Raw genomic sequence first — 13,131 nt, 5'->3', positions numbered from 1 at the left:
TTTTGATAGATTGTATGAACAATATTCCGGAATTGGTGCACTAAATTGCTTTGTGGAGATTTAGATTAAGTACAAGACTTCCCGATGGATTATTGTTTCATTTAGCTTTTTTTTAAAGCAACAGTTGAGGATAAAATACCTGATTGAACAAATTATACAAGTTATTTTTTAAACAATGATGTACATGTATTAATACTGGTAGCTAAAAATAGACTAGGTTATATATTTTATTTTTAATGGAATGATGAAAGTCGAATGGACTGAATAGATAAATTTAATTGTTTTGAAAGGTAATGATTTAACCAAGATAGATGACTCTAGGTTTGTCATCTTCTTCGATCTCCTTGCTGAAGAGTTCCTTGTCACTTCTCTTCTCCACCTTGATGAACTCGTTGAGTTTACCAACCATCTCGTCCAGTCGGAACTTGAGACCGTCACATTCAACTTGGATCTGTTCCTTGCCTGCATGGGGGTCAAAATAAAAAAAGATGATTATTTTACAAGAGATGAAAAATGTACACTTAGGAATAATATACAAATAATACACATCAGTAAGGGCATTAGTAAGAATTACCCACACAAGCTACCTTTGGAACAGTCTAACATGCCCAAGCGATAGACCAGGGTGTTTGGACTGTTTGTAGGTACCGAGTGTAAGTAATTTTACTAATGCCTGAACAAAATGATGTGTATTATTTGTTTTATAAGATTATTTTTTATTTGTTTTATAAAATAATGTTTTATAACATGATTTTAAAAATGACCGGTCATTACCATTGGATAATGACCGGTCATTATCCAAATTACGCGTTAGGAAAAATAAATGTCTGGTCATGTGTACGCTCTCAACCAATCATTTGGTTAGGACCCACGTCATCATCTTATAGCAATTGATAACTTATATTTATTTCAATGTTATAGGTTTCAGATATCAAATTTCACATATTCCAAGCATATATCCCATATCCCACTTCTTGATCATTTTGAAGTGCTATTTTTTTAGGGCTTCAATATTACACCATATAACAGACACTGATAACATGTAGGGCCGTGCATCTCAGATATAACATTGTTAAATGATGCCTTTAATACAACAGAATTCTCATTATACAACACAACATGCAGGAGAAAAAAAATCTTGAGTTTGCTTACCTTCGATATACTCCTGCTTCTTGACTGGCCTGTCGTCGGTACGCTTCTTGTTGATACCGGTAAACTTCTTAAAGCGATCTACCATGAAGTCAACGATCTCCAGCTGGTTCTTCTTATCCAAATTGGTGGCCTTGACGAGAGCGAAGGACTCGTTGACGATGGCCAGTAACATGTTGATCATGATCCACATGACAATCACAACGTAGAGGAAGAAGAAGAGAGGTCCCAGATACCGATCCACCTCCAACATAGCAACAAAGTCAAACTTGCCTGTCATACAGAAAGGATTGAAGAGTTAAAACTAAGTTACAGGATAGTAAATAACCGGGATGCCAGTTAGAATTGATCAGATGGCCTGAAAATCACCTAGAATGAGCTATTTTGGACACAGAAAAGCTTAAACTATGGTCTGAAAACAACTTGCAAGGGCCTGAAAAAGGGCATCTCAGAAACAAATATTAAAAATCACTCCCCGTGGATGGAAAGCAAGGTAGTCATGCATACATCATCTGTGCAGAGCCAGAAGGGCATCAGTTCTGTGTTAAAGTTCATGGGTTAATTAAAGCTCTTCTGGCTCCAAACAGACAGAATATATTGATTAATTGGAAGTGATACTTCAAGTTCAATTTCAAGTTCACTTTATTCAATTCCAATAAAAGCATAGACACATGATATAAGTCATTTCTTTACAATCTGATAAACAGAAAAACAGATGCACATTTTACTTCATATTTCAACAAAATCAAACCACCCATATCAAAAGCAACCCCTTTTTTTCCCCTTTGTTTCTTCTTCTTTTATGGGGGGGGGGGGGGGGGTTATAGCTGGGAATCCTTTCTAGTTAGCTGCTTGGAATGTCTTTCCATTGACAAGTAAGGTAATTAAAATACAAGTAAACAATGTGTATTTTCAAGCATTTCAATGTCAGTCAGGAAAGATAACTTACCGAGCAGGGTGCCAAAGAGAGACTCTAAGGTTCTGAGGAAAGAGGAGTAATCCCGAAGCTTGTAGAAGACCAGGAAAGCAAACGAACTAAAGCCAAGGTAGATCACGAAAAACATGATCATGAAGAGCGCCAACTCATAACCAAACACCTGTCACAAAAGGTAAACATAAGATATAGATTACTTGCAGGTCTATACATCATGTATACTGTATTGTCAATACTATTATATTCCTATTTCATTTGTGCAGCTTGTGCTTTTCATGGAATTTCATCATCATGGATTGTAATGATGACCATCCTGTATGCACAGCAGAAAAACTATATGACTATAACAAATATTGTTGCTCACAAAATAACTATTATGTCTCTGTTTTATAGGTATATAATTTTTTTTAATCCTTCATTAACTCATCCGTATAAGAACAAGGCCCAAAGCATAAATTCATGTTCTTAGATATCTAGAAAAGCAAGCAATGAATAAATAATAACTGTCATTTAAGTAGCATTGCTAAAATTTGAAACTCTATTTAGCTGCAATGACACTCACAAATAAATGCTGCATTTAAATGGATGTCACATTAAAAAGGGCGGGGTGGGGGTAAATGAGCATACCTGGTGCACATACAATATGCAGCACTAGAGAAAGTACAGTAAAACCTGTCTATAAAGACCACCCAAGGGAGACAAGACAGGTGGTCTTTACAGGCAGGTGGTCTTTATGTACATGTTTCTTTAGTACATGTTTCAATGAGAAACGATTTTCAAGGAAGACATAAAATGTGGTCTTTGTAGACAGGTGGTCTTTCTATACAGGTTGCTTTTCTATACGGGTGGTCACACTGAAGCAGGTTTGAGTGTATATGAGTACTTACCGTGAGAGTATCAGTGAGTAGAAGCATGTTCTTATTGAACCTCAAGAGGCGTATGAACTTGATTGTAGCTATGAAGAGCAGCAGACCCACCATGGTAGTGTAAACCTGTGGTTATATAGACAGAAACAGCAATTAGATGAGAACTGTTACAAGGATGTTCTGATGATAAATGCTTACAAAGGCAAACAGCTGCCCCCTTCTCCTCCTCCTCTTCTTCCTCAATTCTTTTCACCTTTGCATTCTTCCTATTTTCCTTTCACTCATACTTCAAATTTTTCCGAGGCATTCAATTTCGTCCCCTTTGTTGCATTTTTCTCTCATTTTGTATATCTTTCCTGTTACTTACATATGTACTACAAATAACCAGATCTGCTCCTGCTCATTACATATCTTTCCTCATATCTCATACAATCTCTCACTCTATCTCTCTCCCACTCTCTTGCTATGTATACCTCCCTTTTCACCTCTTAGAGGAGGAGGTGCGCCTTACAAGTGACCACTCTTATGTGCTCTCTCGTTTTCTGTTAATTTTAGTGTCTTTTTGTGATCTTTGTGATTCTATATTTACACCAGTGGAAGAAGTTTATGCCAGGAACCTACTGGAAATTTTCTGCGTTGTTATATGCATCAATTGAACAGTTTTTAATGAAAAAGCGATTACAGACTTGGGTGGACAGTGCTTTATAAGCACCGTTTTATTATTATTATTATCATGAGCTTCATGTTTATTGTTATATTGTTACTTAGTTATCAAGAAGTACATGCATTTATCTATTTCTTTTCAAAATTTGTTGTAAAAAAATATAGCTCGTGTTAAAATCTCCTTCTTTGTGCATGTGCTAGTATACACTGTATTTAAAAAAGATATGCATTCAACATTGTTAATTTAATGTGCATTATATAATTCTCTAAATGTTTTCATATTTGCACGTATAAAATTTGTCACGTCCCTTTAGCTGAGCATCGCTTGGGAAGGAAATGTGCGAATCAAAAATGATATTATTGTTCTGATTTCAGCGACTATTCATCTCTCCCTCCGGGCCCATGTACTTACATCATCCCACATAGCGAGGTATTGGAAGTTGTTGAAGGTGGTAATGTTCTCTCTGATGTCGTTCATGAGGCTGTTAGCTTGAAGGAGTCTGTAGAAGTAGGATGTCAGAGCACCAGTAGCAAAACCAATTGAGACCACCTCAATGATATTCCAGGGACTCTATACATCAACAAAAACAAAAAAATCATCAAAACCGTTAAGTTGGTGTACATGTAGCACATTACGTGAATACTTCAATGCTATTTACAATATTTATAGTGGATCTGAAAGCCACTGTTCTATTTGTATTGATTAAATGACCATGAATATTTTGTTCCCAGTTGGAATAAAATTACGACCCTTTTTTGGCAAGTAACCTTTCTATAGAGGTGCTCATTATACACACTGATGGATTGAGGGGGGGGGGGGGGGTAAGCCAGCCTATACCCCCATTAAAAACTTGGTTGAAGATCTTAAAGAAAAAGCAAAAAAAATGTGCCCATCCTTACTGTATTGTGTTCTTCTGCCCCCTTTAAGTTTTACACCCCGAAAGGCACATTAAAAACCTTACAATTTCTGATTTGGGGTGTTTTTTAAAGTAAATTGAAACGTGAAAAGGGAGGTAAGTCAAATATTTGTCATTAATTTTTTTAATCATGCCCCATATGTGCCAACCTTCCAGGAATGCGCTGTGTTTAGTATACTCATACAATGAAGTTTTCTATAAACGAGAGGAATCTAGGGTTCTTTACACGAGTCCGAGGGCCAAAATCTAGGACTTCTTTTTGCAAAACAGGAATGATTGACAGCTACGGTACCCCCTCCCCACTTAATCTGCCCCTGAATATAACTGGAATCCTACCTTGAAGTAAGCCTTCTTCTCTTTCTTGATCTTGCGGAATTCTCTGATGGTGTAATAGACCTGGAGGATCACGAAGATGACCTCACCGGCCATCACCACGTAAGCAAACGGACCGTAGTAATGGTCAAGCGTCATGGTCTGGAACTTGCTATATGGCAATGCACCTGATTAGGAAGTAAGGATCGGAACATTTCATTTCATTTTCAATCTCAATCTATTGTCCAATATTGGAAATTTGATTAGCTCACATTTTACAAAGGTACAAAGAATCAAGACAAGTTTACATACATAATATATATCATATACTTTGACATAGAAATCCTTCAGAATATTGCTATACAGAAGTTTCCTTACATTTCCTTACATTATTATAAACAAAATAAGTGAATTATTTTAAGTGTTCATCATATTCATTCACAGTCCCAATGTGAGATGTGGACAAGTCCAATGTGTTTTTTCCGGTACATTACCAGCCACATAGTCTACTTTTAGTATACCCGATGATTGCATTAACTGATTGGATGATTGGATTAAGCTCTGGATGTCAACTGTAGTCTCAGGACTGCATGGTTTTGACAAGCACAGTCAAGGTACCTCTCCTATCCACCCCTAAAATAACAACTGCAAGGCAAATACTCCAGTGATAACTGCTCTGCAGTCAATATCCTACTCTAAAAAAAATTCTGAATTTCAACACTGGACCAAATAATTATCTAGCCCAAACCCTAAAACTTTCATAAAGCACAGTTGTAATCCTAAACCTAAAACTTTATTTTTGAATGAAGTAAAGCGAGGGGGTGTTTCACAAAGATCCTAAGTCGAACTTAACTCTAAGTTGGACTTAAAAATTATGGAGAGCCATTTGTAGCCTTAAAATAAAATATATTCAAAAGCGAAAATTCAAGTATTTGAGACTTCTTATTAATTCCACATCAAGAAAATGAAATCTCCTTGATAATAGAAAATATGAAAGATTTGTATCAACATATTATGGCTTTTGAAATGGCTTTTACAAAATATAGTCATAGATGCTAATGGAGTAATTGTCACCAGAGGAAATGTTGAGTCATCGCAATAGCAGCATCCTTTCTACACTCACCTCCTGTTGGTGAGAACTCAATCACACAGAGGCTCAGGACATGTATGTTGGTGGTAGGATTGTAGAGTGTAAACTCCATGAATACAGCTCTGGTCTGCTGGTCAATCCACTTGAGATCCTGAAGGTAAGATAACATGGCCATGTCGTTCTCTTGGTTGTTGCCCAACTCGATGGTAAACCCTCCCCCGTAGTAGACGTACTGTTCAGCCATAGCAGGGTACGAGTCAAGCTCAAGCCAGCCTCTGTACTTCCATGGAGAGGCATAGCGATCGCTGTCCCAGTTTGGCAGATTCATAGTGTCTTTGGAATAAGAGGGGGGGGGGGGGGGCAGGGAAGAGCAGTAAATAATTAGACTCAGATATTTGGATGTAAGGCAGAAAGAGATTTTTTTTCCAAATCTAAAGCATTCTCGTCTTATTAAATACAGCTAAACATGCTAAGACAACCATGAAATGAAGTTAGAATTACAAACAATTCACAAGTTTGTGTAAGCAGTAATAAACACAGTTAATAAAAAAGAACTACATGTCAAATGGAAAGTGTTGACATTGACATTAGTGGATCATTACCATCATCATTGTCATCATCACCATCATCATCACCATCATCATCATCATCATCACCATCACCGCCATCATCATCATCATCACCATCATTTTCACCATCATCATCATCATCATCACCATCATCATCATCATCATCACCATCATCATCATCACCATCATCATCATCATCACCATCATCATCATCACCATCATCATAACCATCATCACCATCATCACCATCATAATCATCATCATCACCATCATCATCATCATCATCATCATCCCAACCTCCATTGCCAATACCACAACCACCACAACCACCACCACCACCATCATCATCATCATCACCATCATCATCCTGCTGCTCCTCCTCCTCACTATCATCATCAACGCAGTCAACTTATTTACCACTGTAGTTGACTGGTAGCCATCCTGGATGGTAGCTATCTTCATCATCATCTGCAGCCGAGTATTCATCAGTGCAATGGTTGATGGCTACCTTCATGATCTCTTCAACCTTGCAAGAATCTATCAAATCAAAGACACAAGTCGATAAAAAATCCCTCAGACAATGGAATGACGGTGTTTAAAATGTTCTGTCTTTTCCTTTGTTCATTCATAAAATCCATCCACGTACCATATAATGTTACTTCAATAATCTTAAATTAGATCTTAGTTCTGTAGAAACGTTTCTGGACTTAGCATTAGCGTATATTAATGCATTACTGCATTGCCCACTTTCCAGACATTCAATGCACCTGCTAAAGTCCGCCTAAGTCTGTTAACTTCACTTCTGTAGAAACAGATCAATTACAGTCCGATTGGGATTACTTTCCTAGTCTATTCCAGGTATACAAGAGTACCGAAGTGTGACGTCATACTGGCTAAGTTGCCAAAGTTGCTGGTTCCAAACAATTTTGTGCTAAACAATGGCGTGGTGATTACACCAACCCCAAACACTGACTTTGCCCTGCTCCAGCTCGTTGCTTGAATTATTTTGCGGCAAACCTTGTGCGCAGGTTTTGTTCTTTAGAACCAGTAACCTGGAGGACAAGCGAATACGACATCTGGGGGGTGTTTCACAAAGCCTTTTATCAATGACAAATGACAAAATTCAGTGACAAATCAGCTGATAACCAATCAGAAGCAAGGATTTCAGTAGCTTATAACAAAAACTGTCATTTGTCACTGATGACAAGTTCTGTAAAACAACCTCCAGAACTTTGGTAACTCTGAACCCTTACTTTCTGGGTTTCCTGTAGAAAGAAAGACAGTGAATGTCTCTTACCTGCATACACACGGACTTGTCGGAGACGGGCTGTACCCAGGAGTACATGAGCTCTGTCTGTGATGAACTTCTGCTGGGTGTGAGGCAGGTCAGGCTGGCCGTTGTAATGGTTCCCAGGATACAGGGATGGCACCAAGGTCTCCTCAAGATACTGCCAGGCATTTTCTCTACTAGCAACCTACATCAAAGAATGGATCGATTAAATTAAATTAAATTAAAAATTTAATTAAATTAAAAGTCGAACCTGCTAGTAAAAAACATTTTCCTGTTCACCTTGAGTGATCTTGATACACAGGTTTCATTGTAGTAGAAAAACACACCAAATCTACATACACCAAACATAAATGATGTAATTTTGTAACCATACAAGGCGCATGGTATGGTGCAAAACATAGCTCTGGGAATCATCAAATGCACATTTGATCCAAACTGAAACAAAATTTCAGTTCAAAGTTTACTTAAACTTTCCTGAATGAATGGTGGTAGTTATTTTACCTGACTGCTAAGAAAGCATAAATATTTTTAAGTAAGCAACCAGACAGCCGACGGCTTTAGGTCCTCTCCGAGGGACGTGGTAATGGGGATTAATGCCTTACCCAAGGGCACTAGCGCATCGCCTTGGTTTCGAACCCGGGTCACCGGATTACGAGACCACTGCTCTACCGACTGAGCTATCGCGGCTCCTCGTGAAGTATTTCCAAAATGGCCTCTAGGTGATCTAGAGACTATAAGGTAACCCCCCCCCCCAAAAAAAAGAACCTTGAACAATGCACCATGGCCGTTGCTCTTGTCCAATATGGCGTATTGAGTTGAGAGCTGAGTTTTGATGGTATACTTACATTATCAAGGGTACGAATGCCGTGGTATTGGGCCCCACTGAATGTGTTGGTGATGGACTGAAGGACACCATAGCTGTTCTGATCACGACTTCCATAGGAGATGAGGAACATGATGTACAGGTAGAACATGTACACAGAGATCTCTTTCAAGATATCCATCATTTGTAATTCCTTGAATCTGTAAAAATAGGAGGAAAAGGAGATAACAAACAATCAATGTCATTATCGTTATCATCATACTCATCATCATGGTAATCATCATAATTATCATCATCATCATCATCATAATCATCATCATTATCATCATCATCACCATCATCATCATCATCATCACTGCCATCATCGTCATCACCATCATCATCACCACTGCCATCATCATCATCATCATCATCATCATCATGGTTATCATCATCATCATCATCATCATTATCATCATCATCACCATCATCATCATCATCATTATCATCATCATCACCATCATCATCATCATCATCATAATCATCATCACTACTGCAATATCATCATCATCATCATCATCATGGTTATCATCATCATCATCATCATCATCATCAACATCATCATCATTACAATGACTAAATGTACATGCATCTTCAAGCTCACCTTGTTTCTCTCATCTCCCCCAAGGTATCTTCATCGGGAGGCTTCACAGGACAAGCAAGCTTCTGCTGCTCCAGCTGAGCTAGCTTCTCTGGATCCTTCAGCTCATCCTCCGTCAACCTCTCATGGATGAACTCCTCATCCTCCTTCAGAGCTGGAGACTTGGACTCGTCCTCCTTGTCTGGTTTCTTGATCACCAAGGCAAAGAATGTCGCCAAGCACAGCACCTTGTAGAAGAAGAAAAAGAGAAAACTATTTAATGATCTATTTCATAATCTTCATCTGTAAATCAACAATAAAGGCCCCATATCATTTCATACAAATCTTACTTTGAACTGTAAATATCAACTGTACGTTTTTATGTGCACGTACTCAATAATAGTAATAATAATAAACATACTGATATGTCCATTCATATAGTGCAGCTGCATATACATGTACATGATATGAACTATACAAATATACTCTACTGCTTAGTACCATATATCATATAATTACTTCAGCTGTACCTGAGCTGCCATGATAAAAAGTTTAAGGTTTCAAGAGTTCAAGGTATTTCTTCCTACTGGGTACCCATTTACTTCACCTGGGTGGAGAGCAAATTTATAGATTAAAGTCTTTCCAAAGGCCATTAATATCATGAAGGAGCTCAAAACAGGTTCCATGTGATGCACAGTTTGGGGACTGACATGTATCTGCTAGACCACAGCACTTCTACTTGTACCCATGACAAGAAAGTGGATAATCTAACTAAACAAAAACTAAACCAAAAAAGCTTTTCAGGTGCACCATTTCTAAATTCATTCACACTCATGAAGATAGAGCTCACCTTTATAGGCTGCGAGATGAGAATATCTTGGAAAAGAGAGAAACAGATGGACTTGAGCCATTCAGTGGCCTTCTCTGGTCCAAATCCTCCAGCCACCTCAACGGTCAACCAGAAAGCCACGCCCACTGACCCATAACCGACAATCCAGCCGATCAATGCGCATTGCCATGGTAACGCAAACTTTTCTTTCTTCTTCTTCTTCTCCTCAGTTTTCTTGAGGCCGGCGACAAGATGGAAGCCATCATCTGTCTTGATCCCATTATTTTTCTTTTCTCCATCTTCCTCTGCTTTGGCTTTCTGCAAGGGGTTCAAGAACAGAATAAATGATTACCAAGATGCATCTTATATCCGGCACTACCCACACTAGAAGACAATGCTTCTACGGGAAATGGCTTCATTTAGGGAAAACGAAATGGCAAAAATGTGTATCGGATCCCCACATTACATCTGTCTTTGTAAATTATTACATGAACAACAAGATACAAAACTATTCTACTTATCAAAAGCGACTTATAGTGTAGCATGGTAAGGATCATGATTGAAACATCCTTATGCTAGAATTATGAATTTAATCTCAATTTTTAAAATTAATTTTAACCTTTGCAAAGCAGTAGTAGGTGGTTTTTAACTGCCCAAATTGTTAATGACTAAGTCTGAATCTTTGCATACACTATAATAGTATGGTCTTATTTACCAGGGGTAGCCTAATCAGTATCAATACTGATCTTTCTCTGAGCCCTGCAATTATTACTACCTCAAAATTGCCTTTTAACAATTTAATACACCTAAGCCCCGTCTAAATAAAGAGTTGATATTAATCACAACTTGTTTGCAATTGCTACCATGCATAATGCTACCATGCATAATGTTTTACGTGTAATTTTACTTTCTCACTGATGTATACCTTGTAAAAGAAACTGCAATTCGGCTCTCGGGCCGCGAATGTTTTTTAATGAAATAAACCATTTTAAATAAATAAAAATAAATAAATTGATATCAATCACAGCTATGTACATAAGAGACAGGCGACTGCAAACTTGTGATTGATTGAAGGACTTGAGATTGATTTGGATCAATCGCAACTGTTTATAAGACGGGCCCTGGATTGAGAGGGGGAAAAAGCAGGTTAGACATCTTTCCCAATGAAGTAAGCACCTACACATGCAACTATGATGGAACCCAGGGGCTCTCAAAAATGAGAGTGAGTAACGGAAATAGCCTTCATCAATATACTACAAGGCTGCCGTTTCCCTGTATCATCTATCCCTCCCTCCTTCATTCAGTGCATACCTCTTCTTCCTCCTTGTCTTTGTTATCCTCCTGGAATCGGATGGTGCGACTCCTGGCCGACTTGAGCAATCTCTTAGAATCATCTCCCGTGTTGAGGAAGTCAAGCTGTCTTCCTAACTCATCCTCCGCTTTGTCATCCATTTTGTCTCTCTTATCCTGCTCAATTTCTTCTTGAGTTTTCTGGGGTCTTCAACAACTACAGAAAAAACATAAGCATGAACGCTTTTTAGACTACTTCTTCAGGGTTAGTTCTACCATCACTATAAGCAGCATCATCATCATCATTATTATCACCATCTACATCATCATCACCATCTTCACCCTCCTCCTCCTCCTCTTTCTCTTTGTCTTCGTCTTTGTCGTCTTCTTCTTCTTCTTCTTCTTTTTCTTCTCCTTCTCCTTCTTCTTCTCCTCCTCTCCTCTCCACTCCTCTCCTCTCTCCTTCTTCTTCTTCTTCTTCTTCTTCTTCTTCTTCTTCTTCTTCTTCTTCTCCTCCTCCTCCTCCTCCTCCTCCTCCTCCTTCTCCTTCTCCTCCTCCTCCTCCTCCTCCTCCTTCATGTTCTTATTCTTCCTCCTCATCATCTTCCTCTTCCCCATACCCCTCCTCTTCCTCCCCTCCTCCTCCTTCTTCTTCTTCATCTTCTTATTCTTCCTCCTCATCATCTTCCTCTTCCCCAAACCCCTTCTCTTCTCCTCCTCTTCCTCCTCACTCTTCACTAGAATCTTACCTGGCTTCCTCTTTCTCCTCCACCACCAGTTAATCTGATCTGGAGGAGGCTTAGAGAGGCGGAACATCTGCACCACGATGAGATTAGCAGGAACACCATGAGGGAGCTGATCACACCCACTGTAATCTCAGCAATAGAGATTGTGATAGGACCAACAGCAATGCCACCACCTACAAGAAACAACAGAAAAACAAACAAAGCTTGATTCGTCTCTTTCCATTAAAAATACAACAATGACGTTCCATCTTGGATTGCTCTTAGTAAACTCTCTTAAAATGTGTGATATCATAATTATTAAAATACCTGAGTTTGTTTTATGTAAACAAATGATAGAGCTATTCAACATATGCAACCTTAGACATTTCCCCCAAAGTTGACAATTTTTTTTATGGTAATTCAAGCATCCTACATGTAGCAGAGAAGTCAACCTCTTGACAAAAATAAGACGGAGTATCCTTTAAAAAAAAATTAAAAAATTAAAAAAATAAAAAAAAATAATAATAATAAATCAGAATTTGTTGTTGTTGTTGAAAAAAAGATGAAAAATCACATATAAGATTTTAAGATCGTATTTCACTCTTATTATTGTACTAAATACAATTAAATCGTATTGCTTGGCATCTCTGATGTAGGACAGGAATGAGTCTATACCTGAGCCACTGGTCACGTCAATGCCATAGAAGAAGATGTTGGCCATCATGCTTGAGAAGAGAAGCGAGAGACAGCACAAGGCACGTTGGCAGCGCGTGAAGGTGCTACGGGCAGGACGAGCAAACACTGAGAACCATAGATGACCATCGGTGAGGTTACGACGGGTCTTGCTGTAGAACAGGTAACCAAAACCAGTCAGCTCGCTCTTTCCTGCGATGGGGATCACACGCTCAATCTGAAAGAAGATAATCATGTGGATTGGGTGAAGAAAGTGTGATGTACCGAAATAAAAGCATTGATTAGGTTTACAAAGGTTGCTGATAAAGGACACAATTGCCTTAAGCTCATATGGCACCTATATCACAAAGTCCGACACACA

The 13,131-nt window shown here is 38.5% G+C and overlaps 1 protein-coding gene across 1 annotated transcript in view; it reads right to left on the bottom strand.

The window, feature by feature from the left end:
* Nucleotides 1–236: 236 nt before the first annotated feature.
* Nucleotides 237–13,131, bottom strand: part of REJ5 (receptor for egg jelly 5) — a gene marked incomplete at its 5' end in the record, with an annotated part of 35,235 nt that continues 22,340 nt past the window's right edge. Inside the window, 17 exon segments of the mRNA NM_001098451.1 lie at nucleotides 237–462; nucleotides 1,153–1,422; nucleotides 2,099–2,246; nucleotides 2,971–3,075; nucleotides 4,025–4,183; nucleotides 4,866–5,029; nucleotides 5,965–6,264; nucleotides 6,918–7,037; nucleotides 7,798–7,975; nucleotides 8,637–8,814; nucleotides 9,258–9,481; nucleotides 10,084–10,380; nucleotides 11,374–11,555; nucleotides 11,558–11,569; nucleotides 12,102–12,190; nucleotides 12,193–12,271; nucleotides 12,753–12,987. Coding sequence (NP_001091921.1) covers nucleotides 299–462; nucleotides 1,153–1,422; nucleotides 2,099–2,246; nucleotides 2,971–3,075; nucleotides 4,025–4,183; nucleotides 4,866–5,029; nucleotides 5,965–6,264; nucleotides 6,918–7,037; nucleotides 7,798–7,975; nucleotides 8,637–8,814; nucleotides 9,258–9,481; nucleotides 10,084–10,380; nucleotides 11,374–11,555; nucleotides 11,558–11,569; nucleotides 12,102–12,190; nucleotides 12,193–12,271; nucleotides 12,753–12,987 — 2,904 coding nt within the window.

This window comes from Strongylocentrotus purpuratus, unplaced genomic scaffold, assembly GCF_000002235.5.
Source record: "Strongylocentrotus purpuratus isolate Spur 01 unplaced genomic scaffold, Spur_5.0 spur5_scaffold_14, whole genome shotgun sequence".
Taxonomy (NCBI): Eukaryota; Metazoa; Echinodermata; class Echinoidea; order Camarodonta; family Strongylocentrotidae; genus Strongylocentrotus; species Strongylocentrotus purpuratus.
This window is presented reverse-complemented; position numbering and strand designations above follow the sequence as displayed.